The following is a 25,233-nucleotide window of genomic DNA, read 5'->3' on the forward strand; positions in this document are numbered from 1 at the left end:
ACTACTCAGGGATCCGGTCCTGCATCTGCGACTGGGCAAACCCATTTGGGATAACAACTACCCACCCTGAATGGGGAAAGCCCTAGAAAAGGTGGGCTAAACATCTGTAGTCACACTTGTGCCTCGCAGGGATTCCGCACCCTGAGGGTCATTACTAATATGTGGACGAAAAAAAGGAAAAACCAATACGTCCGTTTCTGCTGGAACATGGAATTTCAGGACTCTGCTAGACTTAAATGGCAACAGACGAGGAAGTAGAACAGCTCTCGTCACCCGCGAGATTAGGTATATACGTTACACCTTTAAGTGAAACCAGATTATCAAGTGAAGGACGCGGCAGTCAGGCTATCTCAGGGTACACCATCTTTCGGAAAAGAATGGATGCAGGAGAACCATGCACCGACTGTGTAGGATTTGCAGTAAAACAAAACTAGTAAAAAAACATGGATTAACCCTTTCTGCTGTCTATGACAGAATTATGACTCTTAGAATTCCCCTCGCTGGAGATAGCTTTGTCACTCTCGTGTCTGCCTATGCTCCCACTTTAAGCAGTGAGGAGTATTCAAAGAATCGGTTCTACCATCAATTGAGCAATGTTCCCGTCAAGATATCAACCGCAGTTAACCTCTTGTTACTAGGCGACTTCAATGCTGGAGTAGGAAGAGAGAGGAAACATCATAGGTAATCAAAGTGTTGGAAACTGCAGTGCAAATGGGCCGCTGCTTCTAGGTGTCTGTGCTGAACATGAGCTTTTTATTGGGAATACACATTTCCGTTTACCTAATAGTTATAAGACCACATGGATACATCCACGCTCCAAACAGTGGCATGTAATTGGTTATGTCATCGCTCGGCAGCGTGACAAGAAAGAATTCCCGATCACAGAAACAGCGCGAAACATCGGTGATTGCTGGACCGAACACAACTGCTGGTTAGCAATATGATAATCCTCGTCCATCGTAAACCACGATCCTACTTCTCAAATCTTCCAGGAGAAAATTCATCATCAACGGCTTGCAGAACGAAACTGTTCGCTCTCTCTTGCAAGACACTTTTGGATAGACTTAGCAATACCCCAGTCAACACTACAGATCTTCAACAGGAATGGCTCACTTTAAAAAAAAAATACCATCAAGAAGATTGCAGAGAATGTCATTGGTTTTGATGCAAGTAAGTAAAATGAATGTATTGATGACAACAATACAGTGATTAAGAATCTCATAAGTGTTAAGGGGGATGCTTCCCTAGTTCTTGCTCAAGTCCCAGAAGTAAACACACTTTCAAGGGCTCAAGCATAAACGTCAAACTGAAACAAGAACAATCAAGAACAACTGACAACAAAAAAATCAAAGAACTTCAAAGTCTGTCAGGTGCCAGGGCTTGCGGAGTTTTTATGCTGGAATAAAAGAAATGTATGGACCTGTTCGTTCGTCATCAGGAATCCTGAAAGCCGCCGACAGCACAACTATCTTCATTGACAGTCAGGATATCTTAAATCGATAGAAAAAGTATTTCCGTTCACTGTTAAACCGTAGTTCTGTTGCTGCTGACAACTTTCTCGAACAGGTCCCGCAACGTCCAACACAATTTTGTATGGCAGTCCTACAGACGTTTCATGAATTCAGCAAGACTCTAGACAGTATGAAAACGAGAAAGGCACCTGGACCTGACAGAGTACCCCTGTAGATCAATCAAAGTGGTGGCTTGCCTCTAAGAACCAGACTCTTCTCCCTGTTTCTTCTAATGCTAAAAACCCGCGAGATACGAGATGACATGAGGAACACCACAATTAAAAAAGGCGACCGAAGCATATGTGGTGATTACCGTGGCATAACATTGCTCTCCTTGACTGGAAAAATTTTTGCTAGAATTGCCTCCAGACTCTTTCCGAGACTGTAGTTCCTGAGTCTCAGGGCGGCTTTGCCCTTTCAGAGGAACTTGATATGATCTTCTGTGGATGATAACTGCAGGAGAAGAACCGGGAACAATACAAGCCTTTACTATTTGTGTTCTATGACCTAGAAAAGGCTTTTGATACAGTGCCCAGAGAGGCTATGTGGAAGACCTTCATACTTTTTGGCTACCATGAACACTTTGTTCAACTGATTCAAGCTTTCCACCATGACATGTCTAGGCAAGTACTATACCAGAGTGAAACATCTGACAAATTCCCTATTACTAATGGATTAAAACAAAGCTGTGTCTTCGCGCCAGGGTTGTTTGCTCTGTATCTAGCAGATATACATTATGAGAATGTCTGTAAACAATGCATAAGTAGAGCTGAAATACAGATTTGACGGAGGACTATTTGATCAGTCCAGACAGCAGTGTAAGAGGTTTATAAGTGTCACCCAATAACACATGGATGACAATGGTTGCGAAACCTGGGCGCTATGTCGCCTTTATCTTAAGAAATTAGAACGCTTCAAGCAACAGAAGCTTAGATGTATTACGAACATCAAATGGGATAACTTCGTATCAAACACTACAGTTCTTGCAAAGGCAGAGATGTATAGTATAGAAGATACTGTTATTGGTCACCATCTCAGATGGATTGGGCATGTCCAGCGGATGAAAAACAACAGACTTTCTCCACAGAGCAGAACCCCCCCCCCCTCCATCCCCACCCCTTGGCGTTCCTCTGAAGGGCTGTAACGACCAGTTCAAGAAGAACCTAAGGAATCTAAATATTGGTCCAAGTACTAGGTGCGCTGCATCAGAAGATCGTAAACATTGGCACACAACTGCTGCAGATGCTGTCTTACATTATGCACACTAACGTCAGAGGTACGAAATTAAAAAAAAAGTCACAGATGCAAACTTCTCGAGGACAGGCACACTCTGAGATTATATGGACTGCATGTGGCCGCATGTTTCATGTCAGGATAGGTCTCCTAAGCTATCATAGGCATCTCCATACCTGAACTGCGATGAAATAATGGAAATACAGTAGAGAAATGAAAATTCGTATACAGTAGCAGCCGACGACGACATTTCTTATTTATCTGGTTACCCTCACCCTTCATTTTAAAGCCACAATTTTGTTCCTTTCCTTATCCGCATATCAAATGATGTCCTAATAACTATTTCATGTGAGACTACTAACGTACTGCTACAAATAGGTACATGCATATTTACAAAATTTCATGGAAATGAGGAAAGTAGGCCTAGTCTAGTTATGTTGTGCTATTCAAAATTCCTCGCGTTCTTCAAAATTTAGTCAGAAGCATCTGTGTAGCATACTAATCATTATAATATTATTTATTAATTAATACTAATTGAAAAGTTTCTTATCACCTTCTATATATAGGGCTGAAGATTAGATTACCCAACCAGGGTACCTCTAAATTATTTCATCAGATCATTTTGAGGTCAAGATGTTCATTAAGATATGGTCATTTTAAGTTTTTAGCATAGAATTATATGGTTTTATTTTTCTAGGAAGGGTACATCTCATTCTCAGCGACTTTAAGGACTAAAATGTCTTTAGTTTCTAGATACATTACTAATAGAAGTAGTTTATTGTCAGGGTTCTTTACAGATGCTTTTACACCTTCCACACATTGACGTGAGGAAGTTACTTATACATTAGAGAAAGAGATCATCACATCACTACAAGATCGCATTCTGTTAATGTACTTGGTTCCGTAGTTTTATTATTACGTGCCAGGAAGCTTGCTTGTATCTGTAGTGTAGAAATGAACAATGCTTGAAAGTTTTTGATCAAGACTGGAGTATTCATATTTATTCTGTCTGTTGTCACAGTTATACTTAGATTTTTTTTTTTTTTAGTCATCAGTTTTCTGACTAATTTGATGCGACCTTCCACGAATTACTCTACTGTGCCAACCTCTTCATCACAGAGTAGCACTTGCAATTGACGTCCTCAGTTATATGCCGTACATATTCCAACCCCTAACTTTCTCTATAGTTTTTGCCCTCTACAGGTCACTGTAGTACCATGGAAATTATTCCCTGTCGTTTTAACTGAGGTCCTATCATCCTTTCCCTTCCCCTTGTCAGTGTTTTCCACATATTCCTTTCCTCTCCAATTCTGCGCAGAACCTCGTCATTCCTTACCTTACCAGTCCACCTCATTTTCAAAAATCGTCTGTAGATCATTATGGTCGTTTTTTACCCACAGTTATTCATTCAGACCTCTGAGACTGCTACTGTTTATATTTTAGGTAACATAGATAACTTTACCTATTGTACACGAGACTGTATCTGTTTTATTACATACTCATTGCGTAAAAACTTTTATACACCCGTTTATATGTTCATTTTATTAAATTCCATTCCTTATGGCAGGTCGATCCATTTATCCCTCTCGTCCAATGTGCACCTAAATACTTGTTTGGCCGTGTCGTTTGACACCGGTTCCCTTTTACAAACTTATTCTAAAAATTACAGTGGTCGTATATCTGTACTTTCTCACCACAAGTATGTACCTAGTGAATAACAGCAACTAGCCATCAATTGTTTCTAGTTACTTACAAAATAATATTCATTTAGTAAATGGTAATGACGCGTGGCTAGGGCCTCTTGTCGGGTAGAGGTGCAAGTCCTTAAGAGTTGATGCCAGGGCGGCGACTTGGGTGTCGATGAGGATGAAATGATGATGAAAAGGACAACACAGCACGCAATCCCTGAGCGGGGAAAAATCTCCAATCCAGCCGGGAATCGAACCCGGTCCGTTAGGTATGACATTACGTCGCGCTGACCACTCAGCTACCAGGGGAGGACATTCGTTTAGTAGAACATAGGTAAAGCATCTCAGAGACAACCTAGGACGTTATTAACTTCATAAAAGTAAGACAATACCTGTTGAATTATTTTGCCTCAGTTCAGCCATTATTTGAAAGCATCAGAGGTGCGTAACCGAACAAGAAATAAATATAACCTCATATAAAGGATTATAATTTCTGGGCCCGTAGTTTATTTTCTAATGTTGTACTGGCTGAAAGTATTTTTTAAGATCTCTGTGAAGAAAACTAATCTTTTTGGGTGTGGGGTATGGCAACAAGTAACAGAATTAGAATTAAATTGCCTCTACCCATTCTGGTGATCCGTTGTTTTAGTAACGCGCCATAGAATGTGTAACATGTCATGCTCAGTGTATTGAGTCATAATGGGGAGGACGGTGGTCTCGCCGCTCTAGGCGCTCAGTCCGGAACCGCGCGGCTGCTACGGTCGCAGGTTCGAATCCTGCCTCGGGCATGGATGTGTGTGATGTCCTTAGGTTGGTTAGGTTTAAGTAGTTCTACGTTCTATGGGACTGATGACCGCAGCTGTTAAGTCCCATAGTGCTCAGAGCCATTTGAACCATTTTTTGGGGAGGACGGTAACCCTTTGGGTTTCCGTCAGTTTTATTTTATTGGTGCAAGGCGGACAGCGCACTGCGTGCCGAGTGTATCACAGCGGTCGCGTCAGCCCTTGCGTCAGCGCGACGTCTCCGTCTTGTGAGGTTGCGCAGCAACAAAACTTTACATGAAGCTGCGAGAAATAACTCGCATGACAACTGTTGTACGTTTTGTCACTGCCATCATTGCTGCTTGTCGTAAAGGTGGACATCTGAAACCGTTTGTATCTGAGTAGACTGTTGTCTACCGGAATGACAGCAAAAGATAGCTCTGACCCCATATTCCTTGTCATATGGTTTTGTGGCGACAGTTTAAGTTCCAGCACTAACATCCACAGCAAGATTCTCGTCTGCAGTCCGCCACGCAATTTCAGTCGTCCAGCTATCGACTTATTTAAATTTTCAGAGGCGAATTCTGGTATTTAATTAGACTCATTTTTGTGACAGAGCAAACCGCTATTTGACTGTATGTTATTATATTTATCTTTTGTACTATCTAGATTTCGGCTTTTTCGCCAATATCAAATACAGTGCTAAAAGTTGTTACACCATTATTAAATCATATTTGTTAAGGCAGTCATAAACAGGTAAAAAGACTAACATATGTCTTTAAGCCATTATTCTAAGTTGCTGACGGGTTATTACCGTATTAACGGGCAATACAGTTTGTACAATCTGTTACTTATCGTAATGCAGTGCGCGGATGAACAACTCAGAGATGATATTTGCGCACAGTGCATCATCTCAGCTAAGCTGGCTTTCTTTTGAAAACAAATGCTAATCGCTGCTACCAGCTGCGCACGTCTAGTTATGCTTATAAGCCTTCTTGTAGCTCTTTTTCCAAGGCTTACAACAATTACCCTCCCCCCATGGACCATGGACCTTGCCGTTGGTGGGGAGGCTTGCGTGCCTCAACGATACAGATAGCCGTACCGTAGGTGCAACCACAACGGAGGGGTATCTGTTGAGAGGCCAGACAAACGTGTGGTTCCTGAAGAGGGGCAGCAGCCTTTTCAGTAGTTGCAGGAGCAACAGTCTGGATGATTGACTGATCTGGCCATGTAACGGCCTTGCTGTTGTGGTACTGCGAACGGCTGAAAGCAAGGGGAAACTACAGCCGTAATTTTTCCCGAGGCCATGCAGCTTTACTGTATGGTTAAATAATGATGGCGTCCTCTTGGGTAAAATATTCCGAAGGTAAAATAGTCCCCCATTCGGATCTCCGGGCGGGGACTACTCAAGAGGACGTCGTTATCAGGAGAAAGAAAACTGGCATTCTACGGATCGGAGCGTGGAATGTCAGATCCCTTAATCGAGCAGGTAGGTTAGAAAATTTAAAAAGGGAAATGGATAGGTTAAAGTTAGATATAGTGGGAATTAGTGAAGTTCGGTGGCAGGAGGAACAAGACTTCTGGTCAGGTGAATACAGGGTTATAAATACAAAATCAAATAGGGGTAATGCAGGAGTAGGTTTAATAATGAATCAAAAAATAGGAGTGCGGGTAAGCTACTACAAACAGCATAGTGAACGTATTGTAGTGGCCAAGATAGACACGAAGCTCATGCCTACTACAGTAGTACAAGTTTATATGCCAACTAGCTCTGCAGATGACGAAGAAATTGAAGAAATGTATGATGAGATAAAAGAAATTATTCAAGTAGTGAAGGGAGACGAAAATTTAATAGTCATGGGTGACTGGAATTCGGTAGTAGGAGAAGGGAGAGAGGGAAACATAGCGGGTGAATATGGATTGTGGCTAAGAAATGAAAGAGGAAGCCATCTGTTAGAATTTTGCACAGAGCATAACTTAATCATAGCTAACACTTGGTTCAAGAATCATAAAAGAAGGTTGTAAACATGGAAGAATCCTGGGGCAGATGTCGACTCTGACCACAATCTATTGGTTATGAACTGTAGATTAAAACTGAAGAAACTGCAAAAAGATGGGAAATTAAGGAGATGGGACCTGGACAAATTGACTAAACCAGAGGTTGTACAGAGTTTCAGGGACAGCATAAGGGAACAATTGACAGGAATGGGGGAATGAAATACAGTAGAAGACGAATGGGTATCCCTGAGGGTGGTGGTGGGTAGTGTTTAACGTCCCGTCGACAACGGGGTCATTAGAGACGGAGCGCAAGCTCGGGTTAGGGAAGGATTGGGAAGGAAATCGGCCGTGCCCTTTCAAAGGAACCATCCCTGCATATGCCTGAAACGATTTAGGGAAATCACGAAAAACCTAAATCAGGATGGCTAGAGACGGGATTGAACCGTCGTCCTCCCGAATGCGAGTCCAGTGTGCTAACCACTGCGCCACCTCGCTCGGTAGCCCTGAGGGATGAAGTAGTGAAGGCAGCAGAGGATCAAGTAGGTAAAAAGACGAGGGCTAGTAGAAATCCTTGGGTAACAGAAGAAATATTGAATTTAATTGATGAAAGGAGAAAATATAAAAATGCAATAAATGAAGCAGGCAAAAAGGAATACAAACCTCTCAAAAATGAGATCGACAGGAAGTGCAAAATGGCTAAGCAGGGATGGCTAGAGGACAACTGTAAGGATGTAGAGGCTTATCTCACTAGGGGTAAGATAGATACAGCCTACAGGAAAATTAAAGAGACCTTTGGAGAAAAGAGAGCCTCTAGTATGAATATCAAGAGCTCAGATGGAAACCCAGTTCTAAGCAAAGAGGGGAAAGCAGAAAGGTGGAAGGAGTATATAGAGGGTCTATACAAGGGCGATGTACTTGAGGACAATATTATGGAAATGGAAGATGAGGTAGATGAAGATTAAATGGGAGATACGATACTGCGTGAAGAGTTTGACAGAGCTCTGAAAGACCTGAGTCGAAACAAGGCCCCGGGAGTAGACAACATTCCATTAGAACTACTGACGGCCTTGGGAGAGCCAGTCCTGACAAACTCTACCATCTGGTGAGCAAGATGTACGCGACAGACGAAACACCCTCAGACTTCAAGAAGAATATAATAATTCCAATCCCAAAGAAAGCAGGTGTTGACAGATGTGAAAATTACCGAACTATCAGTTTAATAAGTCACAGCTGCAAAATACTAACGCGAATTCTTTACAGACGAATGGAAAAACTGGTAGAAGCCGACCTCGGGGAAGATCAGTTTGGATTCCGTAGAAATGTTGAAACATGCGAGGCAATACTGACCTTAAGACTTATCTTAGAAGAAAGATTAAGGAAAGGCAAACCTACATTTCTAGCATTTGTAGACTTAGAGAAAGGTTTTGACAATGTTGACTGGAATACTCTCTTTCAAATTCTGAAGGTGGCAGGGGTAAAATACAGGGAGCGAAAGGCTATTTACAATTTGTACAGAAACCGGATGGCAGTTATAAGAGTCGAGGGACATGAAAGGGAAGCAGTGGTTGGGAAGGGAGTGAGACAGGGTTGTAGCCTAACCCCGATGTTATTCAATCTGTATATTGAGCAAGCAGTAAAGGGAACAAAAGAAAAATTCGGAGTAGGTATTAAAATCCATGGAGAAGAAATAAAAAATTTGAGGTTCGCCGATGACATTGTAATTCTGTCAGAGACAGCAAAGGATTTGGAAAAGCAGTTGAACGGAATGGACAGTGTCTTGAAAGGAGGATATAAGATGAGCATCAACAAAAGCAAAACGAGGATAATGGTATGTAGTCGAATTAAGTCGGGTGATGCTGAGGGACTTAGATTAGGAAATGAGACACTTAAAGTAGTAAAGGAGTTTTGCTATTTGGGGAGCAAAATAATTGATGATGGTCGAAGTAGAGAGGAAATAAAATGTAGACTGGCAATGGAAAGGAAAGCGTTTCTGAAGAAGAGAAATTTGTTAACATCGAGTACAGATTTAAGTGTCAGGAAGCCGTTTCTGAAAGTATTTATATGGAGTGTAGCCATGTATGGAAGTGAAACATGGACAATAAATAGTTTAGACAAGATGAGAACAGAAGCTTTCGAAATGTGGTGCTACAGAAGAATGTTGAAGATTAGGTGGGTAGATCACGTAACTAATGAGGAGGTATTGAATAGGATTGGGAAGAAGAGAAGTTTGTGGCACAACTGGACTAGAAGAAGGGATCGGTTGGTAGGACATGTCCTGATGCATCAAGGGATCACAAATTTAGCATTGGAGGGCAGCGTGGAGGGTAAAAATCGTAGAGGGAGACCAAGAGATGAATACACTAAGCAGATTCAGAAGGATGTAGGTTGCAGTAGGTACTGGGAGATGGAGGAGCTTGCACAGGATAGATTAGCATAGAGAGCTGCATCAAACCAGTCTCAGGACTGAAGACCACAATAACAACACAACAGTTACATAGAACTGCAAAGTTTTCAAACGACTACTTTTTATTTTAATTTAGAAGCCTCAAATAAACAATTTTCTTGCTCCAGAAAGCAGAATTGTGAGGAATGAATGACATAGTGCCTTACCTCGTGTTGTAGTCGTTAACAATTATATCTATGTAGGAATTTACCAGTTTTGTTTGATATCTTTCTGTTTTATAGCTGTTCATTTGATTCTGACGGTTTTGAGGCATACATTATTTTCATTTATACGAATGGTTTTTAGTCCTTCAAAAAATCATGAACTGGTTTTTCGACATCGTACATGAAGAAGAAGCAGTCATTAAACGTACATATTTTGAAATAAAATTACATAAACAGCATATTAATCATCTATTTTACTAGTCATAACTGGAGAGTCAAGCTGACGACGAATGGAAATATTAATTTGCAGTAAATATTACGTACTTCGGCAACAACTGCTTTGGTTTCTTATTTTCGCGACCGTGTCAGCTTCGAATCTCTTAAGTGTGCCAATGTTGTCCGCACTAGCGAATAGGACTTCGAAAATTAAAAGCAAGCAGGTTCTGAATAACTACCACAATTCGTAGCGATCTCAGTGAGATAGTCTTAATGGTGACTAAACAGACGTCATGCAAGCCGATTATTCGCCTTCATACAATCAAACTCACTGACACCTCTACTGTAAAACATGCCAATATGTACCAAAGCTATTAGTTGTACAAAATAAAATAGCATGAGACAAGGTTTAAATAAAATGAGTATTATTCTTATTGAACGAAACTTAAGATTGATACCTAAGTCTTAAGAGATCTCAGCTAGGAGGAATAAATGTGAAGTGAGAAGCAAAAAGTAAAGTATGTCAAAGACGGACATTGTTTTACAACGATAACGTTTTCTGAACTGTTTACTCCAGATTTTACACATTATGACTGTGTTTCTCATATAAAGGGCTTTTTTATATATCACAAATAAGACATTTATAGTCAGATTACTGTATCTGCTCTAAAATAAAATAGTATTACTAAAACAAAAAAGAAAAGGAGAAAATTACTGATATGTCGTAATGTGGACGATTCAACCCTCCTCTAAGGACATCGTAGGGCTGCACTGAACATGGTTCAAATGGCTCTGAGCACTATGGGACTTAACATCTTAGGTCATCAGTCCCCTAGAACTTAGAACTACTTAAACCTAACTAACCTAAGGACATCACACAACACCCAGCCATCACGAGGCAGAGAAAATCCCTGACCCCGCCGGGAATCGAACCCGGGAACCCGGGCGTGGGAAGCGAGAACGCTACCGCACGACCACGAGATGCGGGCACTGAACATGATTTAATCCCTTCGGAGTGTAGTGTAACCGCAATTTTTGCTGTGGTGTACAGGGTGGGACCACTAGGGACTGTTAAAAACCATTCGACGAAATTTGAACTAACCCGAAGCAGCAAAGGATGTCAATGCTTTCTCGACCCTCCTGTTTCGCGCCCTGCTGTGGCATGACCACGGACGTGTGCAACGGCGACATGTGGGTGAATAAAAGCCAAAGGGCCACCTAAGACTACCCCCGCTCCCTCCAGTTCGGCTACACTCTCGGTACCACCCACGCATATTTGCTGAGTACGTTAAAGCTGTACCTGTCAGAGACCTGGAACCCGCTCAGCTGAGTGGTCTCGCAGCTGTTCTAACGCTTGAGGGCAAGCAGCCCCACCTAAGGGCTGTGGAAGGGGGTTTAACCCCACGGCACAATCCAGACAAATTCTTTATGGAAAGACTTGTAAGCACTTAATTTTTTATAAGGTGTTAACAAAGTCTCCTTTTTCAAATTGCTTTTCTTACTGTTGCGAGTCTGCATTTTGTATGGCCTTTGCTTTGGTCATCGTCAGTTGCTTTGCTGCCTGTACAGCTAAAGCCATGTATTACTTTCAGTGTGTCGTTTCCTAATCTAATTCACTCAGCTTCGTCTGATTTAACCCGTCTACATTCTACTGCCCTTGTCCTAGTTTAATTGATGCTCATGTTATAATCTTTTTTCGAGTCACTACCTGTTGTGACTGACAATTCGCAATTTTTCACAAACACAACTGTTATTAATGTAAGTTCACAAAGTTGATGACTGAACAACAAACGAATAAAAGTCCGATTCAGAGACAAACACGTAATCTTCAGCGGTCGAAGTACATGAGGTTGGCATCCAGAGTGAACTGAACTTTGGGGCTGGTTCTAGCCCCTAAATGGCTATCCCCAGCGAATCAGGTTTTGGCGTAGAGCTCCCACTTCAGGGAGTAGTGCTCGGGATGTCTGTTTCTATTATCTTGTATGTAAATATCCAGTGTTTACCATGGCGCTTTTGGTACGCCTTGGACACAGACAACATCGTTTTCTGTGGTGTAACATGGGTTGCCGGCCCTCAGGGGCTACCTTGGCTCTGGCATAACATTACCCATTCCATACAACTGCTCTTCCTAGTTATTTACCTTCTCCGACAGAATTACAGTTTCCTCGGCGAACCTCAAAGTTTTTGTTTCTTCCTTCCTTGAATTTTAATTCTTTTCAAATTTCTCCTTGCTTTCCTTGACAGCCTGGAGTAGGCTACAGCATTAACTCACTCCCTTCGCAACTATTGCGACTCCTAATGTCTTTGGGCACTTAAAATGTGGTCTGTTTTCTGTACAAGTTGTGAATTACCACTCGCTGCCTGTATTTTTGTATCTCTGCTACCTTCAAAACTTCAGTGCATGTATTCCAGTCAACATTGTCAAAAGCTTTCTCTAAACGTATGAGTGCTATTCTGTTTAAATGTAGGTTTGTCTTTCTGCACCTATCTTCTAAGATAAGACGTGTGGTCAGTTGTCTTGCTAGTTGCTATATTTCTCCTGAACCAAAAACTGGTCTTCTCCAAGACAGGTTCCTCCCAATTTTTGCATCCTTCTGTGAATAATTAGTGTCAATATTGTGCAACCATGACTTGTTAAACTGATGGTTCCTTAATAGCCTATTCACACCTGTGAGCACTGCCGAAACTACCGATAGTGAAATACCGCTTTTTTTTTTTTTTTTTTTTTTTTTTTGCTACTCGAGTAGGTCCAGCGCGGGTCATAATAATTGTATGGCAGCGAAACTAGGTAGACATTGTAATGCGTTGATGTGGAACCGATTTAAGCTGAAAAAAATTAGTTCCAAATTTGAGCACGAGGTAAAAATCTGGCGCTGTAGAACATCTTGTCAAAGTCTCGTCACGACAAATTGTGTTGGTAGCATATGCAGTGTTACGTGAATTTATGCTTAATTACAGACTTACTATTTTATCAGTTGATTTGTTTTCACCACGTAACGCCCGCTGTTTACGTCCTTTTTCGTTGCTGAGCGATGTATCACTTTTCGTTCTGACGCCGCAACTCTTACCTTCCTCTATCTTTAATACTTTTTATCTATATAAATGATGAACTATTGGTTTTGCCGTTTAACAACTTTTTAATAACTGTGGAAGTATTACAGGCATCGGGTCCCACCTAATGTGTCACCCGCCTATACGTTTTACATGAACCTTTCAAGATTCGATCGATCTGTTTACAAAGAGAAAGCAGAATATCTCTTCCTTTGACGTTGTCCAACAACGACTTTGGAAGCTCGACGCCCTCGCGGCTCAGGCTCTTCCATGGCTCGCGGTAGTTTGCAGCATTCGTTTTATTCCTTGCCCACTTGCCGCTACGTCGAACTTTCGTGGTGATCGTTGGGCAACGTCTTCCATGTTATCTGCGACATAAATAAACTTTGTTCCCACAGTATTTCTGAAAACCCAAAAACAAACTTAAAGAACATAATAATAATAACTGTTCTTACAATTATTCGTATAAATCTTGGTCGATTTAATGAGGGGTGGGACAGGCCTAAGCCCTGTGACACCACACATATAATAATAAAATCAACATTATGCCTTTTTCACTTGTTTGACATTTTCTGCCCACATCCCATTACTAATCACTCACGAACGGAAACAACAAATTTGTTTTCTAGCATCAGAATATCTGCCAAGATTCGCTGCCATGCGATAATTACAGCCCACGCTGGACCTCTGTGAATAACTGCGCCTTAACTATAACCACTCACTACATCACTCATTCAAAAGGTGTGGCTGCTTGAAGTTGTTTGATCAGTGATATTTACGAAATCACACGTGTAGTTCATAGAACGTCATTGTGTCGTTTTAGAAAGGACGGATTGGACGGAGGTTTGTGTGAGGTGTGAGACGTGTGTGCGCCGGTGTTGCAGAGCTGGCTGCGGCGGCCGGGCTGCCGGACGTGGTGCGGCTGGTGGCGCTGGCGGCGGCGCGCCTCGAGGCGGGCACAGCCTGCGGCGACCACAGCACCGCCTTCCTGCAGGCGCTGCGCAACTTCACGCTGTGGGCCGTCCAGAGTGAGTACATACAGAGCGCTGAGGCAGACAGACACAGGTGTCGCCGGCCTTCGCCGAAACACGCCACCTGGTCCCGGTGCTGCCGGCTTTGTTACTGCGCTCGGCCAAACCTGTGTGGGCTGCATTCGCGAACGTGGCGACCTTGTATATTGCCAGTACAGATTTACGGAAATCCAGACGTTACGCGAATTTACGTAAAGGTCAGCTCTCCAGGACCAAAATACTTCTCTTCCATGTGGTCCGGTTGTCTGTTACGAAATTACAGCTGGCATCCTGTGCTCCAAGGTTGTAACTGACACGTGGGAGAAACGTACCAACTGACCTGCACTGTCTTTGATCACAATATTTTAAAAACACAAGATATTTTTCTGATGTACAACGTAGCTGGGCACAAGATGATTAATCTGTTAATCGTTAATCGACGATGTTAACTTTTCGAATAACGTATTAACTTTTAACTTAATTTCAGAAACGTTAATGGGCCCTTTAGGTTTCGTTTAACTTTCTTTGAGCCCATTCATCGCTAATTAGGTGCCTAATATTTATGACAAAAATGACGCCTCATTGCCCGCGGATATCATGACGTGACGAGGTAGGGTCATGTAAGTGTGTGGCTAAGCATGGGTGTTCACCTCTGATGTAAACAACCGAGTTAGAGCGTAAATAATTAGGCGTTGGTTGTTTATCGATGTTTGTTTACTGAGTTCACATTAAGCAACACCTTTTGTTAGTGGATTGCTACAGAAACTAAATCATGTAATCGGATTCTAGTTTTAACAACAATTTAAAGAGAATCCTAGGCGCTACAGTCTGGAACCACGTGACCGCTACGGTCGCAGGTTCGAATCCTGCCTCGGGCATGGATGTGTGTGATATCCTTAGGTTAATTAGGTTTAAGTAGTTCTAAGTTCTAGTGGACTGATGACCTAAGCAGTTAAATCCAATAGTGCTCAGAGTATTTTTTTTTTTTTTTTTTTTTTTGAGAATCCTAGTAGTAACACGTCTGTAGAAAGTGAAGCCCAGAGTCTTGTCAAAACGTGACTGGACTTGAAACCAGAGGAATCATTCAACGACGCGTTATTTATTGAGGTTATAGGTTCTAGTAAATTATTTTATTAAATATGATTCCCCTATACTCTCGACTGCTGTAGTCAAACGACTTTTTCTGTGGGAAAAAATTTTACTTCCTAGACTAGTCCCCCACTCGGAAGACAAGTTTAACATGTTGATGTTTACGAAGGGCAATATGCACCTTATATCAGATACTGTCTGATTCTCCTGTATTTTGATTGTCCTATGATTTAACATTGATAACTAAATAATCATAAAACTAAATGATTAAATGATTAAACTCTTTTTGTATTTTTTTATGTGTTTACTGAACTTTCCCAACCAAAGTATTTTTTTTCAAAGCAACGGTAATAAGTTTACTCACTTGCTCATTTCACTACACTCACAACATAAAAATTACTATTGCGAGCTAACTGTTAACGGTTACCTTTAACTGCCAATAAATCTGCTGTAAAATAACGCTTTAAGTTTTAACGAAGTTAACTTTTTTAGCAGCGGATTAATGATTAGCAAAGTTAACTTTTTCATTAACGTTGTCTACCTACCTGTACAACTAGATATACGAGTCGATTTCTCTGGGACAGTCACTGGAAGTACTTTTTTCATCCTTTTTTGACTGGTTTGAAGGTGCCCGACACAAATTCCTATCCCCTGGCAACGTCTTCATCTCCCAAGGAGATCGTAAGAATTCCATCCCCAGAATGAGATTTTCACTCTGCAGCGGAGTGTGCGCTGATAATTCCATCCCCACTTGCACACCTTGATTCATGTTGAAAGGATGCGCAAGGCGCAACTAGGAATCAGTACATGTAAACAGGGAGATGTAACTATCAGTGCTTTTTTGGAAATTCAAGTTTGAACATTTTTGTCATACTTGGATACTTTTCATGGTATATATGCTATGCCTGTATATATACTAAGCCTGTCGGAGCATCACATTGTGTCTGATATGGAGAAGGTAAATATCAGTGGTTGTAAACTAGCTATATATATGAGTAGAGAGAATAAGGTGGGAGGAGGAGTTGCCACATATCTCAAAAGTTATCACTGTGTAGAAAGCTTAGATACAAAAAAGTTTTGTCTAGAGCAACATATAGAAGCATGTGCCTGTCAACTTAAACTGAAGGAGGGCTCTTTTATAATTGTAACGGTATGTAGGTCCCCTTCAGGAAACTTTCATTTATTCCTGGAAAACTTGGATGCCTTGTTGTGCTATCTGTCAGACAGGGGAAAGCAAATTATTATTTCTCGGGACCTCAATGTTGATTCATTGAAAGAGTGTAATAGGAAAAATGACCTGGAAGTCTTGCTCGGTTCTTTCAATTTGACATCTGTCATTAATTTTCCTACTCGGGTAGTAAAGGACAGCAGCACATTGGTAGATAACACTTATATAGACCAAGATAGGTTTAAAAACATAAATTTTTGTCCTGTTGAGAATGGGCTTTCTGATCATGATGCTCAGCTAGTTACAGTATATGACATAGCTCCATTCAGTAATTCAAAACTACCCTCCAAAGTTGTGTGTTCAATTATTGACTCAACAATTAGAAATTTCAGCGAAAATCTTCAGCAGTTAGATTGGGATGAGGTGTACAAGGAATCCAGTGCTAAATTAAAATATAACTTATTTCATGATACACCTGTAAGAGAATTTGAAAACTGTTTCCCCGAAGAAAGTAGTTTAATATAATTATAAGAAACTATGCAAAAAACTTTGGCTTACTAAAGGAATAAAAATATCTTGTAACCACAAAAGGGAACTGTATCTAACAACAAGAAAGAGTAATGACCCAGAAACAGCCAAATATTATAAAAACTACTGTGCTACATTAAGAAAGGTTATTAAAAAGTCCAGAAGCATGTGCATCATGTCTGAGATTAATACCTCTGATAACAAATTCAAAACAATTTGGAATATTATTACAAGGGAGACAAGACAACCAAGAGTAGAGGATGACGGCATCACCATCAAAGTGAATGGAAGTCGAAAACATTTTGAATAATCATTTTTTAAATGTTGTAGAGAAAATAGGATCTATATGTTCATTAGAAGAAGCAATGCAGTTAATGGAAGAGGCCTTACCCAACCATTTGATACAATTGAAATTCCACCCACCTCTCCATCTGAAATTAGGAAGATAATAAACTCTCTCAAGAATAAAAGCTCACATGGGATTGATGGCATTTCCAGCAGGATAATAAAAGCTTGTTACCAAGAAATAAGCGGGATTCTTAGCCACATATGTAATAGCTCTCTGAAGCAGGGTATTTTCCCAGATAGACTGAAGTATGCCATTGTTATACCACTGTATAAAAAGGGGATAAGTCTGATGTCAACAACTACTGCCCAATCTTTCTTCTGACTGCCTTATCCAAAATTCTTGAAAAAGTAATGTATTGTAGATTAGCATCACACCTTTGTAAAAATAAAGTTTTAACAAAATGCCAGTTTGGTGTCCAGAAGGGTTTTTCAACGGAAAATGTTATATATACTTTCACTAATGAAATATTAAATGCTCTGAGTAACCGGAAGTCACCCGTTGGGATTTTTTGTGGTCTATCAAAGGCTTTTGACTGTGTAAATCATGGAATACTTCTAGATAAGCTCAAGTACTGTAGTATGAACGGGACAGTGCTCAAATGGTTTAAATCATACCTAACTGGAAGAGTGCAGAAAGTTGAAATAAACAGTTCACATAATATGCAAAAAACTGGTGATTTCTCAAACTTGGGAACAATCAAGAATGGGGTGTCGCAAGGTTCGGTCTTGGATCCTCTGCTGTTCTTAATATATATTAATGACTTGCCATTCTATATTCACGAAGATGCAAAACTGGTACTTTTTGCCGATGATACAAGTATAGCTATCATACCCGACAGACAAGAATTAAGTGGCGAAATTGTAAATGATGTTTTTCAGAAAATCATTAAGTGGTTCTCTGCAAATGGGCTCTCATTAAATTTGACAAAACACAGTATATACAGTTCCACACAGTAAATGGAATGACCCCGTTAATAAATATAGACTTCGATCAGAAATCGGTAGCTAAGGTAGAATATTCAAAATTTCTAGGTGTATGCATTGATGAGGGGTTAAACTGGAAAAAAACACACTGAGGATCTGCTGAAACGTTTGAGTTCAGCTACTTATGATATAAGGGTCATTGCAAATTTTGGCGATATACATCTGAGTAAATTAGCTTACCTCGCCTATTTTCATTCTCTGCTTTCGTATGGCATCATATTCTGGGGTAACTCATCATTGAGTAAAAGAGTGTTCATTGCACAAAAGCGTGTAATCAGAATAATTGCTGGAGCTCATACAAGATCATCCTGCAGACACTTACTTAAAGAGCTAGAAATCTTCACTGTAGCCTCACAATATATATATTCATTTATGAAATTTGTTATTAACAATCCGAACGAATTCAGAAGTAATAGCAGTGTACATGGCTACAACACTAGGAGAAAGAATGATCTTCACTACTCAAGGTTAAATCTAACTTTGGCTCGGAAGGGGGTAAATTATGCTGCCACAAAAGTCTTTGGTCACTGACCTAATAGCATCAAAAGTCTGACAGATAGCCTTATAGCATTTAAAAGGAAATTAAAAGAATTTCTTAATGGCAACTCCTTCTACTCATTAGATGAATTTTTGGATATAGTAAGTTGGTAATTTCCCTACCTCCGCAAAAAAAAAATTATTGAGTGTCATGTAATATTTTGTCTAATGTAATATCTTATATAAACACCTTTTATTGACCTGACACGTTCCACATCATTACGAAGTGTCGTATTCATGATCTATGGAACAAGTACTAATCTAATCTAATCTAATCCTAGTATTCAAGAAGTCTGTAGCCGTGCGCGTGAGCTATTAGTATCATAAGTGCGAGATCTCTGAATAGAATCTCGCCGCCAGTACTTCCGTTGTTTTTTCATTCTCGCTAACAACAGATTATTATTTTCATAATCTTTATCCTAAAAAAAAGAAGAATTTTATTTGTAAGACAATACACAAGGATTTTCAATCAAATCGATACAGTTATTTTGTGTGTTGTTTTATCTACATTTGTGATGAGTATAATGTGAAACCTACAGGGAACTGCACGAATCTGGATGCTACTGATCGTAGAAACATGGAAAATAATAATTAGTAGAACATTCAGCACATGTATTACGAGTAAATGCCTAATTTTTGCATGTGCATGGTTCTTTCCATGCATCTACTGTAAAACGAACTTGATGTACTTTCATAAACGGGTCTCGCTCATCACACAATTTTATGGGGTATGACGTATATCTGTTGCTAGAATTACGTGGGGAAGAAAGGGCGTAGCGACAGTGAGATTCGATCCAGAGACATCGCGCTCGCGAAACTAAGAACTTACTCGCTAGGTTGCGGACCCTTTGAAAATTAACGATCATATGAAGCATATAAGCAAACCAAAAATTTTCAAACTCGATTTTCTCGAGAAAGGTTGACAATTGCGCCTTCCTGTTTACGCATGTTGAAGTCCTGGTCGAGCGCTGCCCTCCCTGCCAGTATGAACCAAAGCGGTGAGGGAAGTTCGTACAGACCTCTTGTCAAAGTAGCGCTCGCACCTGACTTCTTCAGTTATTTGTTGGATATATCGCAATCTCTGCCTTCTTCTACAGTTTTTACCTTCTACAGTTCCTTGAAATACCGTAGAAGTTATTCCCTGATGTCTTAACACATGTCCTGTTGTCTTGTCCTTTCATCTTGTTTACGTTTTCTACATCTCCTCTCGTCACTGATTATGCAGACAACCTCGTCGTCTTTTATTTCATATGTCCACCTAATTTTCAACATCCTTCTATAGCACCACATCTCAAACGTTTCTATTCTTTTCTTTTCTAGTTTTCTCACAGTCCATGATCCGCTGTTGTACAGTGTTGTGCCCCAAAGGTACATTCTCAGAAGTTTCTTCCTCAAGTTAAGGCCTACGTTTGATACTAGTAGACTTCTCTTTGCGAGGAATGTCCTCTTTGCTTGTGCTGGTCTGCTCCCTCCTTGGTATGTCCATCATGCGTAATTTGGCTTCGAAACAAGCAGATTGCCTTCACTTCCTTTGCTTCGTAGATCTAGCAATTATGTTAAACCTACCGCTACTCTCTTTTTAGCGGCTACATATTATCTCTCCGGAATTTTGCGCAGACCAAAGGAATTTTCAGCTCGATGGGACCTCACGGATACGTCGTCTATCAGTCACACAGGCTAAGTCTCATGAGTAACAGTCGAAGGGTCAAGATTAAAAAGGGAACTCTGTTGATGACGGTGGAGTAGCCACATTCTCCCTATACGCTTCTGGTTCGAGGGCATAGAACGCTTTTAGTCAGTCAACTATTATGTGTAGTTAGCTAGAGCGGTGTAATAGATAGAAACTGACTTTGGGGTTATCGTATGACTCTTGCTAGAAGCTTATGTGACATATTTTGCCTACAGGATATACGAGCTATAAGATGGCATAATTTTTGTCTACTCTTACTTTTGACACCAGTACTGTTTCTACATCAACATGTATACTCTACAAGCCACCGTGAAGTGTTTAGTACATGGTAAATCTACATATCTGGGATTCGTATCGTTTCGTATGTTTGTAGCACCTCTTTGTTCCTAACTTTATCTGTTCACTTCGTTTTAACACCTTTCTAAAGCATAACATTTTTCAATTTCTTTTTCGTTGTCATTACCATGGCGACGATTCACTTCCATACAAAGCTGAGCCCCTAAAGCGCACTTTTATTCATTTTTTACTCCGTTGCACGCAAGTATTTAAAACCACTGCAGTGGTTTTATTGATGGAAGTTTTCTTCTCTTTACAAATCCAGTTTGACATCTTCCTTGCTTCAGCCACTCAGTGTCATCTTGCCCCCAACTGGGAGGATTCCTTCATTCTTCTATTATTTTATCTTTTCGTACTTCCATATTAGGTAAGGTGCTACTCTCCTTTCTGCTACTTTTTGTCACCTTTGTTTGTGCTTTGTCTACCCATACTCTGTGTCAAATAGTCACTGAATTACGTCCAACAGCTGTTCTGAGTGTTGGTTCTTCGACATAACAACTAAATAATATTGATGACAAGCTACAGAATTGCTTTGTTCTCTTCCTAACACGTACTTACCTGTCTTGATATTGCACTTTTACTGTTACCATTTGGTTTTCATAAATATTGTTGAACACTCGCTTATCTCTGTAATTTATCCCAATCGTTACAGGATTTCGAATACATCATTCCAGTTCACATTGTCAGAGGCCATACCCAGGCTATGATGTGTCTTGTTATTAAGCTACCCTTATTCTGGTATCAGTTTCTTTGTACACTACTAGTATCTCTTTATATCTCGGCTGGCGTAGTTTTAGTAACATTGTGGCACACCTCATTTCAAATTATTTCACGCCACAATTGAAATTCTTACAGTTTTCTGTTCCTTGGTTTTCTCACTCTTCACGCTCCACATTGTTGCAGCGATACATTCCATGCGCATATACACGTTATAAGGTTTCTAGCTTATTTTTGGTATTCAAGAAAAGTGATGTAAACTCTACTTTCATACGATGCGTCATACTTCATACCTGTACATTGGATTTTTTTTTTCAAACAGGGGTTTTCAATCATCGATACGTTACGCCATAGAGGTTTCACTACGGGCAATGTGATCTTTGGTTGCTAGCAGCATTGCCATTGCTGCAGCATTCTGGCTATGAGAGAAGCTAGTGAGTGAGTTGGGTGTTGGTCACGATACAGCGCGCAGTAGAAATGACTTGCAGAGCACAGAGATAAAGATACAGAGGATGTCGAATTTTATAAATATAATTTGTTAAAGATTAGTTTGAGAAATGAAGATTTCCAGTTGCTGCACTTATTGCTTGCATGTAATTTATGACATGTTTGGAAAACGGGAAGTTTTGATAGAAATTTTCTTTATTGGTTTGGGTTAGTTTCGTTGTCCAGACGTCATAAAGTTAACAGTTCACATGGCTTGCACTCAGTAGTTATAGATTTACCACGCCTTTACCATTTCAGCAATTAATTTCACTATAGTCATACTTTTTAATAAGAGGTAATTTTTGTAAAGATGATTGTAATAGCTAAGGAGTGATTTTCGTTATTCACAATATAGTTCTTTAAAAAACGTTAGTCTCCTTTCAGTCATCCAGCAAACTTAAAACTCTACCACCGTCTCCTCACACAGTCTTATCTTTCTGATTATGTGTGTCGCCACATTACACTGACCGGAACATAGTTGTTTAAAAAGGTAGCATGAAATGCTTGGAATGGTTGCACTCATTGCAGTGCACTTGATGCTTTTCTTTTATTTAGCTGATTTGCTGCTGCGCTACATATCCATGTGCATCACTTCGTGCAGTATTGAGTTACCGTTGCCACAAATGAGACATGAATATTCGTTAGCGAGTTACATTACAGTCGAGGTAATGAGATGATTCACAGTTAGGTGTTGCATTTCAGAATTAATCTGAGAGTCAGCTTAGGTAAAGTTCTTAAGCAGACAGTTTAATTCTCGCAGTGCAGCTTTCCATTTCAAAGTGTATCATACAGTGAGGGTTTGGAAATTTGTTTAATCAGTCCGAGTTCGTAAAATTCTAGAGAATTTTCACAGAAATATTTTTGGTTTCTTATTCCTTGAAAATTCGTTTTGTAATTTAATTTAGCATTTTTATTCTGTTAGTCATGTGTGTTGAAACTGCAAAGTAACGTAGTGTGACGTAACGCATTGCAGCACTGTTCACTGTACTGCACACTACAGAATTTCACAGGACATCCTTCTTATTGTACGGTTTAGGTTTTGATAGAAATTAATTAAAATACAGTTATACAGTCTCAGATATTTTGGCACTTCATCTTTATCAAATAGCATTCAGTATTTACACCTCTTGCATTGTTCAGACGACAACGCAGACACACAAAGTTCAAGATACGAGACCGCTACGGTCGCAGGTTCGAATCCTGCCTCGGGCATGGATGTGTGTGATGTCCCTAGGTTAGTTAGGTTTAAGTAGTTCTAAGTTCTAGGGGACTGATGACCTCATATGTTAAGTCTCATAGTGCTCAGAGCCATTTGAACCATTTTTCAAGATAGGAAACCAATCTATTCCACGTTTACTTCACAACAATGAAATATTTTTACTGAGAAAAGTTACAGCGTGTGTACGATTTGATTGTGGGGTCAAATGTGTTCTTACATCCTATAACTAGTGAATGTATTTCTTAACGAATCACTATAAGGAGCCATTTACCTTCTACTTTTGGTGTGCAAATGTGTCAGTGAAGTGTCATGTGTTGAGAAAAATACAAATCAAGGGACGTCCCGACCGTAAGCTTGGTTCAAATGGCTCTGAGAACTATGCGACTTAACGTCTGAGGTCATCAGTTGCCTAGAACTTAGAACTAATTAAACGTAACTAACCTAAGGACATCACACACATCCATACCGAGGCAGGATTCGAACCTGCGACCGTAGTGGTTGCTCGGCTCCAAACTGTAGCGCCTAGAACCGCACGGCCACTCCGGCCGGCCGTAAGCTTGGAACTTGATCATGGAATACTACATGATTGAAGCAGGTGTCACAATCAGGAAACATTAGCGTCCTATTTAGAAGTAGATGTGGACAACTTTCCGCTTTCGATGCTCCAAGGTTACGCTAAAATACTTTTCATGGTTACGTAGCAAACTTTGACGTAAAGAATTCGAATTGGGAAGACGTTGTTTGGGAGGTAAATGGTTGGGTACGAATTTGAGGGTGAGGTGTAGAACGTGGTATTACATTTGAAGAAAAGGGTTATTTTGGAAATGCACTTATAATGTGAAAGTTACTTGGATGAAAATAATAGGGGGTATGCTGATACCATGGAATCGAAGCCATGTTTACTGGGCGGAAAGAAAGAGAAGGGAGAGGGCGTGACGATGCCTCGACAGGGCATCTTGGATAAGGGAAGCAAACCACCGAATTCATGCACTGAGGAAATAGTACGAAAAGTTTCTTCGGAAAGGAGATTAGAAGGTATGGGGACCTAAAATTTGACGCTGAAGAGGACAGTTAGAGGCTGCGGCAAAGAGTGGTGTCATGGCAGTGGTAGAGGGACTGTACGTGGTTGTAGGTACAGTGGGCTAATGGGATGGGTGGTGAGAATTATGTGAGTGCAGTGGAGTGTTAGCAGATCTGACTAACTCTACTGCAGCAGAGTTTATGGGATGAGGTTTACCTGTATCTTTGGGGCGTCTGTGGGACCGCAAAGAATACGTCTACAACTAACGAACTGGAGAACGACATTGGCATGCTGCCGAAGAAAATGAAGAGTTTTGCAGAGGGAATTTGAGGGTACGGTAATTTCGGAATTAACAGTGAGATATCATTGGGTATTAGGCACTTTTGGCAATGGTATTCTAAGAATATGGTTCTCGGGGTGGGGATTCAGTCGAGCTTCAGGTGAAGAATCTAGGAGCAGGGTCCTTCTCGAGCGGTTTTATGTAAATGGCTGGCAGCTCAAATCAGATTATAGTTTCCCCACTATGATTTCAAGTTCAAAGCTATTTATCTCAGCAGTGAGAATAGGAAAATGGCAGGTAAGCTTGAAATGGGGGTAAAGGTCTCACTGGCTTGAAAGATGATACAGAAAGGTGATCTGTGTGACAGATTTAGGGCTGAGTGTTAGCCCCATATGTGTCTTTTTTTACAATGACTGATGTGATGTACGTCTTTTTATTTTTAGTTTAAGAATTTGGGAAATTATGGTTGTAGGTCTTTTTGATTTTTAGTTTAGGAATTTGGGAAATTCAGGTTCAAGGTAGAAGTAAACGTATATGTTTCAAAGAAACGGATAGAGGTGGCTGAAAGAAATTTTTTGCTGTCGGGTGAGGTCTTTGCTTTTGGGATGTAAATTTGATGATGTGTGGGATGCAGAATTCAGAAGGTTTTTTGGGAACGTTTCATGGAAGGAAGAGCTGGACGGATCAATTGCCAGTTTTGGCCATATCTTTTTTTCAGATGTTAACTCAGTAATGGTAACCAGTTTTTAAGTTGA

The 25,233-nt window shown here is 40.4% G+C and overlaps 1 protein-coding gene and 1 non-coding gene across 2 annotated transcripts in view; one reads left to right on the forward strand and one right to left on the reverse strand.

The window, feature by feature from the left end:
- LOC126457780 (nose resistant to fluoxetine protein 6-like) overlaps nt 1-25,233 on the forward strand; it is a 338,758-nt gene that overhangs the window by 72,272 nt on the left and 241,253 nt on the right. The window contains exon 2 of the mRNA XM_050094366.1: nt 13,950-14,093. Coding sequence (XP_049950323.1) covers nt 13,950-14,093 — 144 coding nt within the window. The remainder of the gene's footprint in view (nt 1-13,949; nt 14,094-25,233) is intronic.
- Trnaa-cgc (transfer RNA alanine (anticodon CGC)) lies at nt 7,614-7,694 on the reverse strand. The gene has a single exon. It is a non-coding gene; the product is annotated as a tRNA-Ala (tRNA).

The sequence above is a fragment of the Schistocerca serialis genome, chromosome 2, assembly GCF_023864345.2.
Source record: "Schistocerca serialis cubense isolate TAMUIC-IGC-003099 chromosome 2, iqSchSeri2.2, whole genome shotgun sequence".
NCBI classification, from domain to species: Eukaryota; Metazoa; Arthropoda; class Insecta; order Orthoptera; family Acrididae; genus Schistocerca; species Schistocerca serialis.